This window comes from Leptosomus discolor, unplaced genomic scaffold (assembly GCF_034619465.1).
Source record: "Leptosomus discolor isolate bLepDis1 unplaced genomic scaffold, bLepDis1.hap2 HAP2_SCAFFOLD_188, whole genome shotgun sequence".
Lineage (NCBI taxonomy): Eukaryota > Metazoa > Chordata > Aves > Leptosomiformes > Leptosomidae > Leptosomus > Leptosomus discolor.
In genome coordinates this window covers 61,614-81,283 of record NW_028237771.1, presented here as the reverse complement: position 1 = coordinate 81,283, position 19,670 = coordinate 61,614, and the positions used below count along the sequence as shown (strand labels likewise).

The following is a 19,670-nucleotide window of genomic DNA, read 5'->3' as shown; positions in this document are numbered from 1 at the left end:
CCGCCGTGAGGGGACTGTCACCGTGCCCCGCGGTCCGCGGGGAGCCACCCCGGGTGTGCGCTGCCACCGGTGGCACCCGCTCCGGATTGGGGAGACTCACCCTCGTCCTCTCTCCCTGCGCAGGGAGAACAAGGCAAACCGGGGACCACAGGCCAGGCTGGGCCACCGGGGCCAGTGGTGAGTGTGGCCCCCTGTGCCCCGCTGCCACCTCCCAAGATGTGGGGGGTTCCCCCCCCCAAATTTATGCTCCTCACATCCCCCGTGTACCTCTGCAGGGTCCCCCAGGTCTCCCCCGGCCTCAAAGGTGACACCGGTGCCAAAGGAGAGAAGGTGAGCGGGGTGCAGCGGGCGCCCCGGTGTGGGTCCACCAACACGAGTCGGGGACCGTGGCGCCCCGGTGTGGGGTGGCACGCCCCACGCCTGGGGGGGGCCGAGGCCCTCAACCCCACTAGGCGGCCAACCACTGGTTCCTGTGGGTCCCCTGAGGGCTGTCCCCCCACTGGGCACCCGCCGTGTCGTCGTTCGTGGGCGCCGTGCTGATCACCGCGTGTGTCTCCCCAGGGTCACCCTGGTCTCATCGGCCTGATCGGACCCCCGGGGGAGCAGGGGGAGAAGGGAGACCGAGGTCTCCCCGGCCCCCAGGGTTCCACGGGGCAGAAAGGAGAAACGGTGAGTGCGGGGGCCTGGGGAATGGAGGAAGCCTGGGAGGGGTGGGGGTGGGATGAGGACGGGGTTGTGATTTGGAGGGTCCCACGCGGGCAGGGATTGTCAAAGCCGGGGGCAGGGGACAACCTGGGCGAGGGGCTCTGGGAGCGGGGCGGGGGTGTGTGTGGGGGTGTCCTGCAGGGTGGTGGGGGAGGTGGGAGCGAGGCGGTCCCCGTTTCCTCACGCCGGTTTCGGCTCTTCCATCGTGCAGGGGATCCCCGGTGCTACTGGACCCATCGGCCCCCGCTGGTCCCCCCGGACTTCCCGTGAGTGTCACTCCAGTCCCACGTCCTCCTTCTCCAAGCCCCCCGCTGCTCCCTCCTCCTCTCTCGTCCTTGCGCCTGGCTCCCAGTTTCCATCCCTGGGTCTGTGGGGTGGGGGCAGATGCTGTGTCGTGTCGTCCCCCCCCCCAGCCCCACTGTGACAGCCCCGAGTCACTGACAGCCCCGGTCTCGCTTTGCAGGGTCCAGCTGGTCCCAAAGGTGCCAAAGGAGCCATGGTAAGCGCCGAGCTGGTGCCCCCCCACCCTGGCACCACCTTCGGTCCTGCCCGAGGCTGATGCCCGCGAGTGTCTCTTTCCTCTAGGGCCAAGCAGGACCCAAAGGTGAACGCGGACCCCCGGGACCCCCTGGGCACCCCGGTGAGTGGCTCAAGTGTTGGGGTCAGGGAAGGGGGATGTAGGAACAGCCCCTCGGTAGGTCAAGTGACACCCGGGAGGGATGTCCCCTGCCTCAAAGCCTGAGCACGGGGTGGTTTGGGGTCGCGGGGAGCGGGGGGCTTTGCAGCCCCCTGCGCAGGTGCCGACGGTGCTGTGCCCGCCGCAGGGTCCCCCCGGGGAGGTGATCCAGCCCCTGCCGATCCAGCTGCCCAAGAAGAGCAAGCGCTCCCATCGACGCCAGCAAACTGGTGGAGGAGGAGGAGGCGGAGGGCGAGGATGGAGAGAGGGCGGCCGCCGACCAGGCGGCTCGCGACTACGCCGACGGCATGGAGAGATCTTCGGCTCCCTCAACTCCCTCAAGCAGGAGATCGAGGGGATGCGGCGCCCGATGGGAACCCGGGACAACCCTGCCCGCACTTGCCAGGACCTGCAGCTCAGCCACCCGGGCCTGCCTGACGGTGAGCCGCGCCGGCAGCGAGGGTGAGGATGGCGGTTGGCACCGCGCTGTGGGCTGAGCCCTCTCCTCCCCACGCAGGCGAGTACTGGATCGACCCCAACCAGGGCTGCGCCCGAGACTCTTTCAAGGTTTACTGCAACTTCACGGCAGGTGGGGAGACCTGCGTCTTTCCCAGCAAGGACGTGCAGGAGGTGAGCGAAGCGGGGTGCCCGCGCCGCCTCGGGAGGCAGGGTGGTGGGGATGGGCCGCGGGGTGCTCGCCGTCTCCCTCATGGCTGCCTCTCCTCTTCCAGGTGAAGCTGTCGGCGTGGGCCGGAGGAGGTGCCCCAGCGATGGTTCAGTCAGTTCCAGGAAGGCAGCAGGGTAAGGATGATGCCCGTCGGCTCGCGGTGGAGAGCGTGGGCTGAGCCCCCTGCGGCACGGAGGGGTGAGGCCCCGGGGGGGGGTGTGTGTGTGGTGTGCATTCCCTGCGTGGGGTCTCCCTCCTCTTCCAGGAAGGAGGTGGTCTGAGCTCGCCGGCCTCTGGCGAGCCCCCCTGCCTTTCCCAGGGGCCTGCCTGCGCTTGCTGCCCTTGCCTGTAACGCCCATCCGGGGGCTCTCAGGGCAGCTGGGGGGGCTCTCGGGGGGCAGCTGGGGGCCTCTCTTCCTCTCCATTTCCAAGGAGAAATGTCACCCCGCTTGACCTTGAACCCGCCAGCCCTTCCAACCATCTCCCTTTCCCCAGCCGCCTCCTCAAGGGGGGCGGGGGGTGTCTAGATCCCAGCAGACCCCCTCCAGCCCCACTTTTCCACACACCGTTGGCCCCCATTGACTCGTCTCCTGGTCCCGCAGTTCTCCTACGTGGACTCGGAGAGCCAGCCCCTCGGCGTGGTGCAGCTGACCTTCCTACGGCTCCTCAGCGTCTCTGCCCGCCAGAACTTCACCTACCACTGCCACCGCTCGGTGGCCTGGCACAGCACCGCCACCGGGGGACCACCAGCGTGCCCTCCGCTTCCTGGCTGCCAACGAGGAGGAGCTCAGCTACGACACCAGCCCCTACGTCAAAGCTGTGACGGACGGCTGCGCGGTGAGCGCGGCACGGGGGCAGGTGGGGGGGTGGGTGGCGGGGAGAGGGACGTAGGTGGATGCAGGATACAGGGGGGGCCAGAGGAGAGAAAGGTGAAGAAAAAGGCACGGGTGAAGGCCCGAACGGGCAACGAGGAGGGAGGAAGCACTAGAAGGCGCCAAGATGGAGGGATGGACGAAGCGAGAGAAGGCAGGGTGTCTCCCCCTTGGGGGTGCTATAAGTAGGGCACCCCGGAGAGGGGTGATCCGGTGAAATCGTGGAGTCATCGAATGGTTTGGGCTGGAAGGGACCTTAAAGGCCATCTAGTCCCAACCCCTCTGCCATGGGCAGGGGCACCTCCCAGTAGAGCAGGTCACTCCCAGCCCCATCCAACCTGGCCTTGAGCCCTGCCAAGGAGGCGGCAGCCACAGCTGCTCTGGGCAACCTCTTCCAGGGTCTCACCACCCTCACAGGGAAGAATTTCTTCCTCATATCTCATCTAAATCTCCCCTCTTTCAGTTTAAAGCCATTACCCCTCGTCCTATCACCACATCCCTTGATCAAGAGTCCCTCCCCACCTTTCCTGCGCCCCCTTTCAGCACTGGAAGCCGCTCCCCGGAGCCTTCTCTCCTCCAGGCTGAACACCCCCAGCTCCCTCAGCCTGTCCTCACAGGGGAGCTCCTCCAGCCCCCTCAGCATCTTCATGACCCTCCTCTGGACCCGCTCGAGCAGGTCCACGTCTTTCTTGCGCTGGGGGGGCCCCAGAGCCGGACGCAGCGCTGCAGGTGGGGTCACACCAGAGCAGAATAGAGGGGGAGAATCCCCTCCCTCGACCTGCTGGCCACGCTGCTCGTGATTCAGCCCAGGGTGCCATCGGCTTTCTGGGCTGCGAGCGCACATCGCCAGGGTGCAGGGAGAAGGGGTGATCAGACAGAGACGCCCCGGGGTTGAGTCTGGGTAATGCCGGAGCAGCAGAGGCCGCTGAGTAAAAGAGAAGGTCAGCTTGTCCCGGTGGCCCCTTGGCCCTCACCCACCCACCCACCTCCCCTCCCCTGCAGGCACGGAAGGGCTTCGGCCGAACGGTGTTGGAGGTGAGCACGCCCCGCCTGGAGCAGCTCCCGCTGCTGGACGTGCGCATCGTGGACTTCGGCGAGCCTGGCCAGCGGTTCGGCTTCGAGGTGGGCCCAGTCTGTTTCCTCGGCTAGGACCAAACCGTCACCCTCCCTGCCACACTCTGGCCTCCAGCGGGGCAAACCTCGCCTCCTCGCATCGCCCCCCGCCCCCCCCCCCCCCCCCGCCACCGCCAAGCGGCGAGGCAGCAGGACCCGCCTCCCCCCCACGTCGTCCGTCGTGTCACCCACCTGCCAGGAGCAGAGGCGCCAGCCCTGCCCACGTACACCGAGACCGACACGCCGCCGCCCCCCGCGGGGGCCAGGGTCTGGAGAGATGCCAAAGAGACTTTAACGCTTAGAATAAATCTATATTTTAATATGTAGAGAGACAGAGAGGAAAATTTTTAACAGATTCACTGGCTACCTCCCTCGGTGCCCAGCAGTGCTCCCTTCCTCCCAGTACCTCCTTCCGAATGCTCATCCCCAGCATTCCCAGGGCTTATTTTTTCCATGCGCCCACCGCCGCAGGGGGAATCCCTCGAGGAGCACACCCACCAGGCAGAGGGAACAGCACTCGGGTTTGCCCTCTGCCTGGAGAGAGTTTTAAAGCCTAACACGGCAGGCGAGCCCAGGACGACTCCGGTCAAGCAGCGCTAGCCCGGGATTAGCACGGCGAGAGCTCTCGCACCTCTCTTCCCCGCGTGGATTGGGACCGCGGCGACCCTCCCCTCGAGCTTCAAAGCCGGTGCCTCGGGGTCAGGAGGGGATGGATGCAGGGGCGCCTCCTTCCCCAGGAGCGTTACCTCTGTTGGGCGCGGCCCCACAGCAGCGGCCGCGCTGTTCGGCGCCACCGGCAACGCATTGACCCACCTGGGCTCCGCAGTCTGGCCCGGCCTGACTCGCGTAGGTGGAGCAGCTGCGTGACTTTGCTCCTCGGCTAATCAAGGCTAATTAATTCGAAGGGGGGGAAAAAAAAAACAACCCCAAACCCAAACCAAAAGCTTCCCTGCCCCATCAAGGTGCTGCTTCTCTTCCCCGCTGCACCCGTTAGCAAAAAGGGGTTCCAGTCGCTGTCCTCAGTCCTACCTCCAGTCGCTGCAAACCACCCCCCTGTACAATGGGAGTATTTAAACAGCCTCCAACGAAGCCTATCCCCAGCCCGTGGAAGGAAGTGAGGAAGAAGGACGTTGTGTTTTTACTGTGTGGTTTTTTTGTTTTGTTTTTTTTTAAATTAATTATATTATTTAAAGGAGTGGATGCAACCATCACTACTGGTCCCTGCGGTGTAATTTTGGATCCCCCCCCCCAAAAAAAATAACAAACCGAGAAGTGAATTTCTGCATGGGGGAGGAGGGAGGGGAGGAAAAAAATACTAATTTAAAAAAAAAAAAAAAAGTAACAAATTATTTTCTTGGTGCTGTCCGATAAAAAGAATTTTAAAGGGGCACCAGTCTTTGCTTTTTAGTTTTCTTAAAAAGCAGAGGTGTGCCCCCTGGTGCTGAGCCGACGGCCTGTATCATGTTTTGTAAGTAATTTTTTAAAGTTGTATTGTAATAGATCATCTATAATTTTGCTGCTTTTTGGGGGTTGTTTTTTTTGTTTGGTTTTTTTTTTTTTTGGTTTCCTTTTTCTCGCTTTCCCCTAGCTTACCGACGTGTTTTCCTCCGTCACGGAATTCCTCCGTACAGAGACGAGTTCCCATCCCGGGGACAAAGTGGGGAACAAACAGGCGTGCACATAAATCCACTGTTAGTAAACGCACCTGCAAACGGGCTGCTCGGTCTGGAAGGAGCTGCAGAACATCTGGGCTACAAAATGCTTCTCGATGGCTCCTGACAGAAGTCTTGCAAACTAAAAAGAAAAGCCATGACAAAAAAAAAAAAAAAAGCTTTGGGAAAACACAGGCGCCTCTTGGTCCCCTGACACTGCAGCTCCGCTGGGATTTCAGCTCAAGTAGGAGCTGTCTGAGAGGGAAAATGCTGGTCTTCTCCGTGCACGGGGATGGGATGCGGGGGGATCCCTCCCTGGTGGGCCAGGTAACCCCACACCCAAGGGGAAGTGGGGGGGACAAGGCGGTGCAAACCCTCACGAGGGTGAGCAGCTTTCTGGTCTGGGTTTGCTGGGGTGACTGGGGTGCTGAGAACTCCTGGGGTGGCTGGGAAGCCAGCTCTTCCCAAAGGCATCCATCCCCCCTCTATCACTCACGTTTTCCCGCTCCTCAGGCCGGCGCCTCTTGCTCCTCTCGATTCTTGCCTGCGGATCTGTCCGCGCTTGGTCACGGCTGGCTATGCTCGCAGCTTTCCCTGCTGCTGCAAGCTGCATCTCTCCGCCGAAACACTGCATCCCCGTCCCGGGTCTGGTTTACCCTCAGAGACCCTACTCCCGCTATGCTCAAACTTGCTGGTCACCACCACCAACCCAAAGCCCAACGCTCACCCCCTCCTTCTGCCTACTCAGATCCACTGACACTTCCCGCTTCTACTCAGAGACCTGTTACCCCTTCACACAACTTTGACGGCCGCATCCAAACTCAGCTTTCCTGCCTTTGGCGTCATCAGCCGATCTGTGGGGCAGAGAGCAGGCACTGTCACCCATTGCTGGATGGAAAATGGGGCAGAGAGAGGACAAAAGGCGGGAAGCGGCAGTGGCGTGAGGGGAGAAATGAGAGGGAAGAGGCACGAGTGTGAGGGGAGAAATGGGTGGGAAGGGGCTGTGAGTGTGAGGGGAGAAATGGGCGGGAAAGGGCTGTGAGTGTGAGGGGAGAAAAGGGCGGGAAGAGGCCTGAGCATGAGGGGGGAAAAGGGCGGGAAGGAGCGTGAGTGTAGGGGAAGAAAATGGCAGGAATGGGGGTCAGCATGAGTGGAGAAAAGTGCGGGAAGGGGCATGAGCGTGAGGGGAGAAACGGGCGGGAAGGGGCTGTGAGCGTGAGGGGAGAAACGGGTGGGAAAGGGCACGAGCATGAGGGCAGATAAGGGCGGGAAGAGGCTGTGAGTGTGAGGGGAGAAAAGGGCGGGAAGGAGCATGAGTGCAGGGGAAGAGAATGGCGGGAATGGGGGTCAGCATGAGTGGAGAAAAGTGCGGGAAGGGGCATGAGTGTGAGGGGAGAAATGGGTGGGAAAGGGCATGAGCATGAGGGCAGATAAGGGCGGGAAGAGGCTGTGAGCGTGAGGAGAGAAAAGGGCGGGAAGGGGCTGTGAGCGTGAGGGGAGAAACGGGCGGGAAGGGGCTGTGAGCGTGAGGGGAGAAACGGGCAGGAGGTGGCGTGAGCGCGAGGGGGAGACAAGTGCTGCCAAGGATGTGAGCATGAAGGACAATGTCCCTGATGGCCGCTTGGGGGCGCTAGGCCAGCGCCATCGCCTTCCTGCGCTGCTCCCCCTCGCCCTGCTTCAGCGGTGCTCTCTCAGCGGAGCCGGGGTGCGACTCATGCCGCGGTGGCCCCTTCCTCCCGAAGGCGAGGCTGAGGCGAGGGGCTGCTGGTGCTCATTCCGTGAGAGGCAGCTGCCCTTCTGTAGTAAAAACCTCCCCCCAAACCACACTCTGAGGGTGGAACGAGGCTTTGCGCGGCTGTGGAGCCTACCAAAGCAGGGGCTGGCCGGCGTCTAAGTCGTCTTTGTGCGGGAGAACGCCGGGCAGACAGGGCTCAAGGGCTGGCGGCTGGATTGGCAGAGCGTGATGGTGGCAGCCGCTGCTGTGCTGTGGGGACAAAGGCAGGGCTGTCTGGGGCAGGGCAGCGGCGTAGAGGGGGTGCAGAGGGAGGGTCTGCGCCTCGCTTGTCTTGTAGCCACAGGACAAAGGGGGAACAGTTTTAAACTCAAAAAGGGCAGATTCTGAGTAGATCCAAGGAAGAAATGTTTTACTCTGAGGGTGATGAGACGCGGGACCTGATTGCCCGGAGAGGCTGGAGATGGAAGTGTTTAAGGACAGGCTGGAGACGGGGCTCTGAGCAACCTGGTCTAGTTGAAGATGTCCCTGCCCATGGCGGGTGGGGTTGGACTAGATGGCCTTTAAAGGTCCCTTGCAACCCAAACCATTCCATCATCCTATGATCTTTCCCGAGCTGCCACATCCCAAAGGTGGTTACGGGCGCTTAAAAACTGAGCAGGGAAGATAACGCTTGGCCAAGCCGGCTGGTGTTGGAGCATTGTGAAAAACAGCGACTCAAGGAGGCAGCGCTGTCCCTCCAGGCGTCACCTGACAGTTCTGCCTCTCTCGGAGGCACCGCCATTTCCCACCAGCCCTCGGCCTTTCGGTGGGTGAGAAGGGAAGTCGCTGTCTGGCATTGTATAGGCAGGGAGATGCTGAATGTGGCTGCTGTTGGAGGGATCCCTCGGCATCTCCCCTGCGTGTAATAACGAAAAGCTCTTCTGCCGCGGCAGGTGTGGTCTCAAGGCAAAAATGGAAGCGTTTGCCTTCCTGCGTCGCTCCGCAGGCCGTTCAACGAGGCAATGGGGGTGTCTGTGTTGAAACTTAGGAATTCCTGGCCCAGGAGGGGCCCGACATAAATGAGGAGGAGCAAAACCTTGCATGCAAGGGGCAGGCTGGGCTGGACAGTGGCAGCGTGGCGGGGAGGCGACCTTGGTCCCGTTTTGTCTGGGTGGAAGTGAGTTTTCAGGCAGCTTTCAAGAGCCACACGTGCCGTCGGGTTCCCTCGGGATGAAGGGAGCTCTGCTAGGCGCTGTGACAGAGGACAGACTCAAAACGAAGCCACCAGGGCGCCATGACTCCTGCCGTGCTGCCTCGCCTGCTCTCACCGCGCACCGATCTGGAGCGGACTCGGGCCTGTCCTTGGGTGGGGGTGGTACCGCCCTGGGCAGGGCCTGGGGAAGGAGAAGGTGCCTGGAGCTGCTCCGTGCCCCTTGCAGTCAGGGCAAAGTCCTGCCGAGTCCAAAGGGCCTGGACCGGTCCTGGTGCACGCCGGGGCTGCCGTGCTGCCACCCCGCCCCGCTTCCCAGCACCGTGGTGTCAGCGGGGGCTTTGCGGGGGGTGGGGACATCCAGAGCCAGGACCCCTGAAAGGTGCTTCCCCTGCGTGGGGGAAGCTCTCCTGTCTCCTGTGGGATTGGGGACAGCAGTAGGCTTGTCCTGCTTCATGCCAGGGTGGGAGCTCAGACCCTGCTCTGGGGCACGGGGCGGCTCAAGGATTTGGGGAGACATGACTCTTCTCTTGCCCACCCTACCCTCATGGGCCGGTCACCCTCCGGCTTCCTGCAGCTGTTCTGACGGTGGTAAAAAGGGGTGTTTGAGTCTTTTGAGGGTGTTTTCATTCTCTCTCCCTCTCCAGAGCATTGGCATCCTGATACCATCCCCAGGAGGGGGGGTGGTCCTCCCTGGGAAGCTGCTCTCTGGGGGACTCTGCAGGGAGGGCGAGGGCACCACCCCACTCACTCCGTTCTGCCGCTCTCTGGGCTCGGGTCTTCTCTCACGAGTCTTCCCCTGGTAACAGGTGACACGGCAGCCCCGGGGGAGGGAGCAACCTTCTCTTGGAAATCCCCTGGCGCCCATTTCCCCCTTCTCACGACACCCCTGGGCTCTCAGAAAGGCAGAAGAGAGCCCTGGCGTAGGGCTGGGGGTGGCGGGGGGCATGACCCAAGCAGGGACCACGGTAGCTGTGGGGGCTGCGTGTCTGCGGCGTGAGGGATGGGAGCACCAGCTCCTGACTGGCTGGTAACGGTATCGTCAGGCTCCCATTTGGAGCGTTCTGGCACAGCCGGAGGGCCTGGCTGGGGCTGGCGGAGGTCTCGAGGGGGCTGATCCCCCACTGCCCGCTGTAAGGGGACACCCCTGTGCGCCAGCTGGGGCTGCGGCCGCTCGGCTTGATGCGCCAGTGATCCCTTTCCTGGCCTCAGGTCCCTGACGCCGCGGGGCTTGGCGTCCTCGGGGTGAGGCGAGAGCCGCTGGAGCTTCCGCCTGGCCGGCTTGCCCCCCCACCCCCTCCCCGCACCCACGGAGACAGGGGATTTCCACCAAAGCCAGTGTCCCCACCACAAGACACGCCAGCACTTCTGGGAAAAGGGCGCTGCCTGCTCTCTTTGCCCTCCAGTAACCCCAGCCCAACCAGTCAGCAGGCAGCACTGGTCTGCATCACCGGTCTCCAGCAGATTCCAGGCAGCTCCAGGCTCCAGTTAGCCCTTGGCCCAGCACTGCTGGGTTCCCCTGGGTGCTGGGGGCTGGGGGGGTGCGGGCTGGATCTCAGCTGGTAGCCCCCAGCTCCGGCAGCCCTGTGCCGGCTCCAGGCCCCGCGCGTGTCCAAGCCTGGGGGGCAGCGAGAAGCGGCCGTTTTTGGGATCCATCTGTTAGGACGTGCCCCTGTTGGGTGCTGGGGTCTGCGTGGCGGGAGCCCCTGGACACCTCTGGCTAGCCCTGCGCCCCCCCCCCCCCCTCCCCCCCAGCCCCTGCAGGATTGTATCCACTTTCCAAACCCATCTCCCTCCCCGCTGGCATCTGGTGTCCACGAGTGTCCTCCTGAGGTTGCGGTGCCTTTGCCCGGGGTGGGGGGAGGACAAGCCTGGCGTCTCCAGCAACAGCCGACCCCCTCTGCTCCGGCCGTGCCCCCACGGTGTGCCCCGTGCTCCCCAGGGCTGAGCCCCCTCAGCACGTGGGTTGCGGGGAGACGCATCCACGGTTGGGGGTCAGCCCCAGATCGACCCTGGAGGGACAGAGGCTCCTGTCTGGTCACCACCCTGTGATGCCAGGGGTGGGGGCTCGGCCTTTGCTGCTCTTTATTTGGTCTTGTCCTAGAAAACGGTTATCGCCCGGTAGTTTTTATTCAGCCCCCACAGCAAGAGCTCTGCTTCCCACCAGGCCCCATGCTGGACGGACCTCGCGGCCGTGCCCCCTTCCAGCGCTTTCCGCCGGGGGGTGTGGGGGGTGTGGGGGGTGTTTGTGTTCAGAGCGATGCCGCCGGTACCCCCGTGCGACCCTAGCGTGCCACCCACATGTGAGGCAGGCGGGTTTCACATCCTCCCCGCCGCACGTCATCCCCTTTCTGTTCCAGCCGCATCTTCCTCTTTCGCCGCCAGCAAGGAGGGAAGCAGGCCCAGGGCCGCCGCGCTGCCTTGTCCACATCGGCCGCTCCCGGGAGGGATTTGCTCCTGGTCTGGGGGTTTCCTCGGGGCCTGCTTCTCCTCCACAGCCCCACGGCGGTGGGAATTTCGCCGGTCTGTGCCGCTGTCTCAGCCCCTAAGCGTGGGCTCGCGCACGTGGGGCTCAGCACCTCTCTGCCCAGTGGGCTCGGACCCCTTCGCCGGCACAACGTGGAGCTCCGGCACCAAAAGCTGAGCCTGCAGAGCGCCCCGCCAGCCCCGCCCCACGTGCACAACCCTCGTGCCTAGACCGCGCGGTGACGGGGGAGGGAAAGGGGAACCAAAACAGGCGTTGCCGGAGACTTCCTGAGCAGGGCTGCGGTGTCACCAGTTACCAGGCAAAGCTGCTGCTGGGCGAACTGGTCTGGCTGAGGGCAAGATCCGGCTTTGCTCCCCCTCTGCCCCAGCTGATGGCTTTTGGGGGTGGCTGCAAGGTTCCGTTCCATCACCCAGGATACGTGCGCGTGTGCGTGCGTGTATGTGTGCGCGCACGACGGGGAACGATGCCTGCAGGAAAAAAGCTGTCGGATGAACCGGTCTCTTTGCCTGTAGTTCACCTGTTCCCCCCTTTGTATCATCCCAGCCCTGCAAGGAGGTCAGCCACACACCCTCGCACCCATGGGGGGCAAACACTGGGGTTGGGGAGCCCAGCCAACCCTGGGGGCCTCTCTGGGCACTGGTGGACCCAGTGAGGACTCCCCTGCCCGGGATCTGGGCCCTGACTGGTGTTGGCTCTGCCCACACTCAGTTCACCAGAGCGCCGTGTGCCCCAGGGACGGCTGCTGGTGTTTGTGGCACAGCAGGATGGGTCGGGCTGTCCCGGAGCCCCTTCCTGGCCTTACCGTGAGTGTGGCTATGTGCCATTTCCCCCCCAGGAACCACAACCTGGTGCCTCCCCCACGGAACCGTTCTTTAGAGGTGCTAAGCGCCCACCTACCTCGGATGGGACAACCCCAGAGGTCACCCTACCCCTTCCCTCTGCCAAGAGATGGAGCCCTGCCCCACACCCCACTGCCCCATAGATCATCCAGACATCAAGGGGGCTTGTAGAGCTGCAGACACCCCCTAGCACGGTGCAGATGACGGACTCACGGTGAGGGTCGCGCGGCAGGATCAACCCCAACCTACTTTATTGCAATGACAAAGCAGCAGAGCAGGAGAGGAGGGGGCAAGATGGTACGTCGAGGGGGAGCTATGGGGCAGGGCACACCTCCCCTCCCTTCAGGGGTCTGCAGGGAAGACCCTGCATCTGGGCTGGGAGGAGGTACCGCGTCCCCAACTGGAGATGGCCGTGGGATCAGGGCAGCCCCAGCGTAGCGGCGGTGTGGGCTGGGTGCTAGGACCACTGGTGCAGGCCTCTGGGCTCCGAAGAAATCTTCCCTGGCAGCGGATGAACCGGGGCGGCTCTGGGTATCACCACGGCTTGCCCCAGCCACGGGAAGGAGCCCAGCCCTCCCGTGGAGATGGGCCCCTGCCGGGTCTGGCTCTGGAGCCAGCTCCAGCATCTCTGCATGAGGTCTGCAAGGGTGAAGGGGCTGCTGACGGGGTGGGGCAGAGATATGGGGCATCAGGGTGAGGGGCTCCCTCCAGGCTGAGGTGAGGGGTGGCTGAGGGTGCAGGGGGTCTGGCTGGGGAAAAGCAGGGTGCCCCGGGTTCTGCCCCCTCACAGGGGGTCGCGCGGGGCACGGGCGCCGTTCATCTTCGTGGCCTTGAGGATGAGGACGGTGCCCACGGCGATGCCGACGATGCCCACGGCCAGGCCCAGGGCGCACACCAGGGTCTCGGTGCTCTCGGAGGCGGGGAGGGGCAGCTGGGGTTCTGCGGAGGGGGGAGGGCGGGTGAGGCCGGGGCGCTGCTGAGCCCCCCCGGCTGCCTGCCAGGGGAGGGGACCCTGGCGTGCAGGCCCCGGCCCAGCCCCCCTCCTCACCCCAGTGCTTCAGGACGGGGGCGGGCAGCCCCCAGTGCTGCACGCGGCAGTCGTAGTAGTCCCCCCGCGTGGGGACGAAGGTCAGGTAGGAGAACTTGCGGAAGGTGTTGTCCTCCCGTGGGTAGAAGACGGTCTCGAGGACGCCGTCCGTCACCTCCTGCCCGTTCCTCAGCCACGTGATGGAGACGACGGCCGGCCAGAACTTGTCCACGTAGCAGATCAGGACGTTGGAGTCCCCCAGCTCCACGGGGTCCTCAGAGAACACCGTCACCTCGGGTGGCACTGGGGACATGGCGGGGAGGAGGGAGGGGGTTAGTGCTGCCCTAGAGCCTGGGCTCAGCCGGGCTGCTCCTCCAGAGCGCTTTGGAGAGTCCCCGCTTGTGCCCCACCGCCCACCCAGGGAGACCCCGCAGCCCAGCGTGGGGCTGTGCCCGGGTGCCCGCCTGCCGCAGGGGAGCGGGGCGCTGTGCACCGGGCCTCAGGCTGAGGGAGCGGTGGCCACGGCAGGGTCCCCGGGGGGGAGGGCACTGGCCATGGCAGGGGCCCCGGGGGGGAGGGCACCGGCCGCGCCGTGGCCGCGCTGTTACCGAAAGGGCTCTGGGAGTCGTTGGAGTGCTTCGCCAGGTAGTTCAGCCACCACTTGCTCGCGATGCTGTTCTGCACAGCTCCCTGCGCCTCGAAGCTGGTGAAGTGCCCGAACTCGGGCAGCCGCCAGACCGTCTCCTGCTTCTGCAGGTCCACGTGGAAAACCTCGTCGGCGTTGAAGAGCTGCAGGAACTCCCCATCCTCCTGCCGCAACGACTCGATTCGCTGCTGGAACTCGCCTTGGTGGATCGCGTTCCCCACTGCCGGGAGACGGGGATGAGGGGCAGCAACAGCCACCGCCGTGGGGCAGCCCCAGCCCCTTCTCCTCACCCTCCAGGCCTCCCACCAGGGACACCGCAAGGGCTCGGGAGCCCAACCGGAGCCTCTCCCCGCCACCGCAGGCTCTTGGGGTGGGGAGAGGCGGAGCCCCCGCAGAAGGGAGCCCCTGACCCCCGCCTTTGCCCCGTCCCCGGCACTGTCCTCTCTGGCGTAAGGTGTCATCCTGAGGCTGGGGCCAGTGACAGCGCAGCCAGGCTCTGGGACCCTGCCTGCCCCCAGACATGCTCTGGGGTGAGGTGGGCTGGGGTGGGAGGTCCCTGGGGCACCAGCGCTGCTGCCCCCACCCCCCCCCCCCCCCGTCAACACCCCCTTGGGTGAGGCAAAGCGACACTCCTAGTACCCGGGTGCTGCAGGGACCTGACCCATGGAGCCTGGGTACAGGGTGGGTGGAAGGTGGGGGTCGGGGAGATCCATGGAGGGGTCACCCTTGCTACAGCCTGCCTTCCTGGGGGGCCCGTGGGGCCCATGTCCACGCGGGGGTAACCCATGACCAGGGAGGGATGGAGCTCCCCGTGCCCGGGGCAGTGCCCGATCGTGCCCTGATACAAACCCACACGGGTCCAGGGCACCCCCCCACCCCACCGCACCCCCCCAAACTCGCCACCCCGCCACCCCGGCGCCCTCACGCACCTTTCACGGCCCCCGCGCCACGCAGGGTCAGCACAGCCAGCAGCGCCAGCGCGGCGCCCCGTCCTCCGGCCATCGCCTCTGCTGGCACCGGGCAGCCCCAGCGGGACCAGGCGAGGGGTGGGTGTCGCTCCCAGCCAGGGCCCCCCTGCCCGGGGGACGGGGCCCCCCCAAGTGCCCAGCCAATGGCAGGCAGCCCCGACGCTGACTCCGCTGTTCCCAGGCAGAGCAGCAGCGCAGAGCACCCTGCAGAGCAGACAGACGGACGGACACCCAGCAGGGTCCCAAGGGGTGCGCTGTTCAACTGGGGCCGCGCAGCCCCCTGGAGAGGGTCGTGGGGAGGTTGGGGGTGGGGGCTGCCGAGGCGGGGGACCCCCTGCTGTATCGGGGGCCGGCAGCCTCCTGCCTGGGACCGGGGCTCCAGCACGGGCCAAGTGTCGGAGGGAGCCTCGCGGGGCCCAGCTCTGCCCAGTGACGGGTGATGCTGCCCAGCCTGCCTCCCCACTGGTCCTCGCGGGGACTCCCAGTGCCAGCATTGGACAGAACTGGGGTGACACCCCGAAGAGTGTCCCTCAGGGGGGGTCCCAGCACCTTTCCAGTCTCTGGTGTGCGAGCGATGGCGAGTGGTCGTGTTGTGGGAGCTGGGGCCGTGCTGGTGGCCCTGGTGGTGCTGGGAGCCCACAGGGCTGGTGGCCAGGAGCCCTCAGGTGAGCTGTGCAATGGGGGGGTTCTGGATGCTGGGAGGGGGAACAGAGCCTCAAAAGAGGGTGGGGTGGAGCGGTTTTTTTGGGGGTTGCCATGGAAAATGAGTGGGATGGGGAGATGAGTTGTAAAGCTGGGGTGGGATGGCGTGGGGGGGGGGGGTGTCCCGCGGCATCCTCCCCACCTCCCGCAGCCCTTGGGCACTGGATTAGTTCCCTGGGGGCGGATGGGGCGGGAGGAGGTGCAGTGGGGAACCCTGACCTCCCCGTGTCTGCACCAGCAGGGTTTGTACAGTTTCAGTTCAAGGCCGACTGTTACTTCACCAACGACACCGAGCGGGTGAAGTTAGTCAAGAGGTACATCCACAACCGGCAGCAGCTCATGCACTTCGACAGCGACGTGGGGCACTACGTGGCCGACGCCCCCCTGGGCGAGTACCAAGCCAAGTACTTCAACAGCCAGCCGGACATACTGGAGCGGGATCATGCTGAGGTGGACACGTGCCGGCACAACTACAGGGTGTGGACCCCTTTCATCATGGAGAGGAGAGGTGAGAGCGAGGCAGAATGTTTCCCCGAGGGACGGGCACAACCGAAGCCCCCAGGCCCGTGAGAGGGGGGGGGGGGGGGGGGGCGTGGCCGCGCCGTGCTTGGGCAGGGATGTGAGTCCCTGGCAAGTCCTACGTGGGGCCACGAGGGCCAGCGCTGGGGCAGGCGTGCGGGGCGGCCCCGCTGCTCTGCCAGCCCCCTCCCAGCCCGCTCTCCCTCCCCCCCAGTTCAGCCCAAGGTGAGGGTCTCCCCCCTGCAGTCGAGCTCCCTGCCCGAGACCGACAGGCTGCTCTGCTACGTGACGGGCTTTTACCCGGCGGAGATCGAGGTGAAGTGGTTCAAGAACGGGCAGGAGGAGACGGAGCGCGTGGTGTCCACGGACGTGATCCAGAACGGAGACTGGACCTACCAGGTGCTGGTGATGCTGGAAACCAGCCCGCGGCGCGGGGACGCCTACACGTGCCAGGTGGAGCACGTCAGCCTGCAGCACCCCATCGCCCAGCCCTGGGGTAAGGCCCCTGCGCGGCGCCCATGGGGCGGGGGGCCCGAGGCCCCGGTGGAGGTGGGCAGGGGGACGGGGCCACCCCCACTGCGGCCTGAGCCCCCCGCTCTCGTCCCCGCAGAGCCGCCGTCGGATGCCGGCAGGAGCAAGATGCTGACGGGGGTGGGGGGCTTTGTGCTGGGGCTCATCTTCGTGGCGCTGGGGCTCTTCCTCTACCTGCGCAAGAAGGTGAGCGGGCGGCGGCCGGGATGCGGGCTGGGGGGTGCCGGGGCGGGGGGGGCTGCGGGGCTGCCCCCCAGCCCTCTTCCCCCCGCTGACCTCGTCTCTCTCTGCCTTCCAGGGCGCCCCGTTCCCTCGCCTGCAGGTAACGTCCCTCTGCCCCCAGCCCGCCTGGGCTGGCTCCCGCCTGGGCTGCTGGGGCAGCACCTCCGGCCGTGGGGAGCGTGTCCCCCCGCACGAGCGCCTGGGGGACACGACGCCCCCCCGCCCCGTCCCGGCGGTCACCCCCTCTTCTCTCCCCACAGGCCTCCTGAAGGAGCTGCTGCCCCTACGGGTCTGCCTCGCCGCTCAGCGGCCTCTGCCCCTCGCCCTCCTGCCCCGCGCCTCGCACTGCCCCGTCCCGCAGCCTCCCGACCCCCTACGGGGGGGCCCGGCCTCACCCCCTCCCAGCTCGGCTTGGCTGGGGCGGCTCTGCAGCCCCGGGGTCCCCAGGGCCCTGGGACGGTGGCCCTCGGCCGCTCCGGCTCTCCCCAATAAAGTGTCCCGCTCCCCTGCGGCCCCCTCGCTCCGGGTGCTTTGGGGACATTGGGGCAGGGCTGGGGGGCTCCGTGCCCTGGGCCCAGAGTGCGGGACAGGGCTGCGAGTCGTCCTCCGTGGGGCCAGGCGTGCTGGGTGGCCTGGGGCCGGCGAGGGTGGGGGGACACTGCGGGGGGACGCACACTGCAGGACTTCGTCCTGCCGCCTCTGGGATGGGTGAGGGGTGGGGACGGGGACGGGGGGGGCCGCAAAGTCCCCTCGGTGCTCCGGTGGGTGGCTCCAGTGTCCCCCCTCCGGGTGCCTGACCCCGCTGCGGTGGAGCTGGAGGGGGAGCAGGGCCCTGGGGTGGGCACCCCGTCCAGCCCCGGCGCTGGGCGATCAGCACCCGCGGCCCTCCCGACCTTCACCCTCGGGGGACGCTGCCCCGCACCCCGACACCGCACCCACCGCACCCCGCAGGGCTCCAGGCCTCCTGCCCCTGCTGCCCCCTCCCCTGCTGCCCCCTCCCCCAGCCCCACAGACCCCCCGCTCCCCCCCCTCTTGCTCCCCACACCGCGTCACCGGGCTCCAGCACGGGCCAAGTGTCGGAGGGAGCCCCGTGGGGCCCAGCTCTGCCCAGTGACGGGTGATGCTGCCCAGCCTGCCTCCCCACTGGTCCTCGCGGGGACTCCCAGTGCCGGCACTGGGCTGGATTGGGGTGACACCCCAAAGTGTGTCTCGCTCGGGGGGGTCCCAGCACCTTTCCAGCCTCTGGTGCGCGAGCGATGGCGAGTGGTCGTGTTGTGGGAGCTGGGGCCGTGCTGGTGGCCCTGGTGGTGCTGGGAGCCCAGGGGGCTGGTGGTGAGGAGCCCTCGGGTGAGCTGTGAAAGGGGGGGGCGTGCTGGGAGGGGGAACAGACCCTCAAAAGAGGGTGGGGTGGAGCTGGTTCTCGGGGGAAACATGGACAATGAGTAGGTTGGGGGGATGAGTGGGGAACAGGGAGCGGGACGGCGCGTGGGGGGTGTCCCGTCGCCTCCTCCCCGCTCCCCTGGGCACAGCGCCCCTCCAGCGAAACCTGCGTCCTCAATTACCCCCCCACCCCCACCCCCCAAAATAATGCCCCGCACCGCAACGCACCCAACCTGGGGGACAACCATGGGGGGGGGCTGGGGGGTCTGCGCGGGGGTTCGCCGGGACCGGGATGGCGCCGCGGGTGGCAGCGGCGGAGTTTTTGGGTAAAGGACAGGCGGAGTAGGCGACGTGGGGGGGGGTTGAGATTTGGGGGAGGGGGGGGGGTGTGCCTGGAGGATGTTGAGCTCTGCCTCGGAGGGAGGATGATGAGGGAGTTGAGAGCTTACGGGGAAGAACCAGGGGGCAGGCTAAGATGGGGGACGCTGTGGGTGTTTGCTGTGAGGCCTCCTACAGCCAGCGGGAAGCAGCCCCGCGATCCCAGACCCCGGTCCTCATGGGGGACCCTCCAACCACCCCGATATCCACTGGGAAAGATCCAAGTCCACGAGGGGGTCCTGCAAACCGTCGGCGGTGGCTTTTTGACTCAGATGGCGGAGGAACCGGCGAGGAGAGGACCTCCTGCCGACAAAGGAAGGCCTGGTCGGGGATGGGAAGGTTGTGGGGGGCAACCTCGGCTGCGGGGGGCAACCTCGGCTGCGGCGGAGTTCGGGGTCCTGCGTGGAAGCAGGAGGGCAGTCAGGAGGACCGCAAGCTTGGACTTCCAGAGAGCAAACTTCAGCCTCTTCGAAGACCCGCTTGGAGGGATCCCACGGGGTTCTGAAAGGTCAGGGGGGGACCCCGAGGGAGCTGGTTGCTCTTCAAGCACCAGAAGGGACGGATTCCTGCGAGGAAGCACCGGAGGCAGAAGGGCCTGTTTGGATGAGCAAGTTGCTCCTGGAGGAACTTCTTCTCGCGAAGGGAAGGAAGAAGTTGACAGCACGCGGGAAAAGGGACCGGCCGCTTGGGAGGAGCGTAGGAACATCGTCAGAGCGCGTAGGGGCGCCACGGGGGAGGTTAAGGCCCGGTTGGAATTAAGGTAGGGACGTCAGAAACGAGGAGAAGGGATTCTTCAGAATCGAGAAGAAGGGATTCTTCAAACACGGGGAAAAGGTGGGCGCCCCGGTGACGGAGGAGGCAGAGTCATGGAACGCCATCTTCACCGCTAAGTTGGGTCTGCCAGACCTTGGAAGCAGAGGAGGAAGAGTGGAGGAAGGAAGGCTCCGCCTCGGTCAAAGAGGGTTGGGTTTGGGATCTCTCAGCGGGACCGGACGCTCCAAAATCCGCAGGAACGCAGCCGCGAGCACGGAGGGAGGTGGGAGACGTTGCGGCTACGCCGCCCTCCGTCATCTCGGAGAGGTCGCGGAGGACAGGAGAGGTGCCTGAGGAGGGGAGGGAGGCCGAAGACACTCCAGCCTTCAAAAAGGGCAAGGAGGAGGATGCGGGGAGCTGTGGAGGAGTTGGCCTCCCCCTCCGTGCCCGGAAAGGCGATGGAACAGCGCGTTCCGGCTGTTACGTCTAAGCAGGCGGAGGAAAAGATGATCAGGAGTTGTCAGCGTGGATTAATCGAGGGGAAAGCACGCCCGACCAACCTCACAGCCTTCTAGGGTGGCACGACGGGCTGGATGTTGCCCACCTCG

The 19,670-nt window shown here is 65.5% G+C and overlaps 2 protein-coding genes across 3 annotated transcripts; one reads left to right on the top strand and one right to left on the bottom strand.

Moving 5' to 3' along the window:
- Positions 1-12,151: 12,151 nt before the first annotated feature.
- LOC104354370 (RLA class II histocompatibility antigen, DP alpha-1 chain-like) lies at positions 12,152-14,614 on the bottom strand. Its single transcript, XM_086480934.1, has 4 exons — positions 14,539-14,614; positions 13,572-13,829; positions 12,985-13,266; positions 12,152-12,875 (listed from the first exon to the last, which is right to left on the bottom strand). Exons 1-4 carry the CDS (start codon positions 14,609-14,611, stop codon positions 12,721-12,723), a joined length of 768 nt encoding a protein of 255 aa, XP_086337060.1. The 5' UTR covers positions 14,612-14,614; the 3' UTR covers positions 12,152-12,720.
- Positions 14,615-15,132: 518 nt separating this feature from the next.
- LOC104353626 (class II histocompatibility antigen, B-L beta chain-like) lies at positions 15,133-16,854 on the top strand. 2 transcript variants are annotated; one of them, XM_086480933.1, is made up of 6 exons: positions 15,133-15,242; positions 15,521-15,787; positions 16,013-16,294; positions 16,409-16,515; positions 16,628-16,651; positions 16,812-16,854. In XM_086480933.1, the coding sequence occupies exons 1-6, from the start codon at positions 15,152-15,154 to the stop codon at positions 16,818-16,820; spliced, it is 780 nt and encodes a 259-aa protein (XP_086337059.1). In that variant the 5' UTR covers positions 15,133-15,151; the 3' UTR covers positions 16,821-16,854. The 2 variants fall into 2 exon arrangements, with proteins under 2 accessions (XP_086337059.1, XP_086337058.1); XM_086480932.1 differs by having other exon boundaries at positions 15,518-15,787.
- The last annotated feature ends 2,816 nt before the right edge of the window (positions 16,855-19,670 follow it).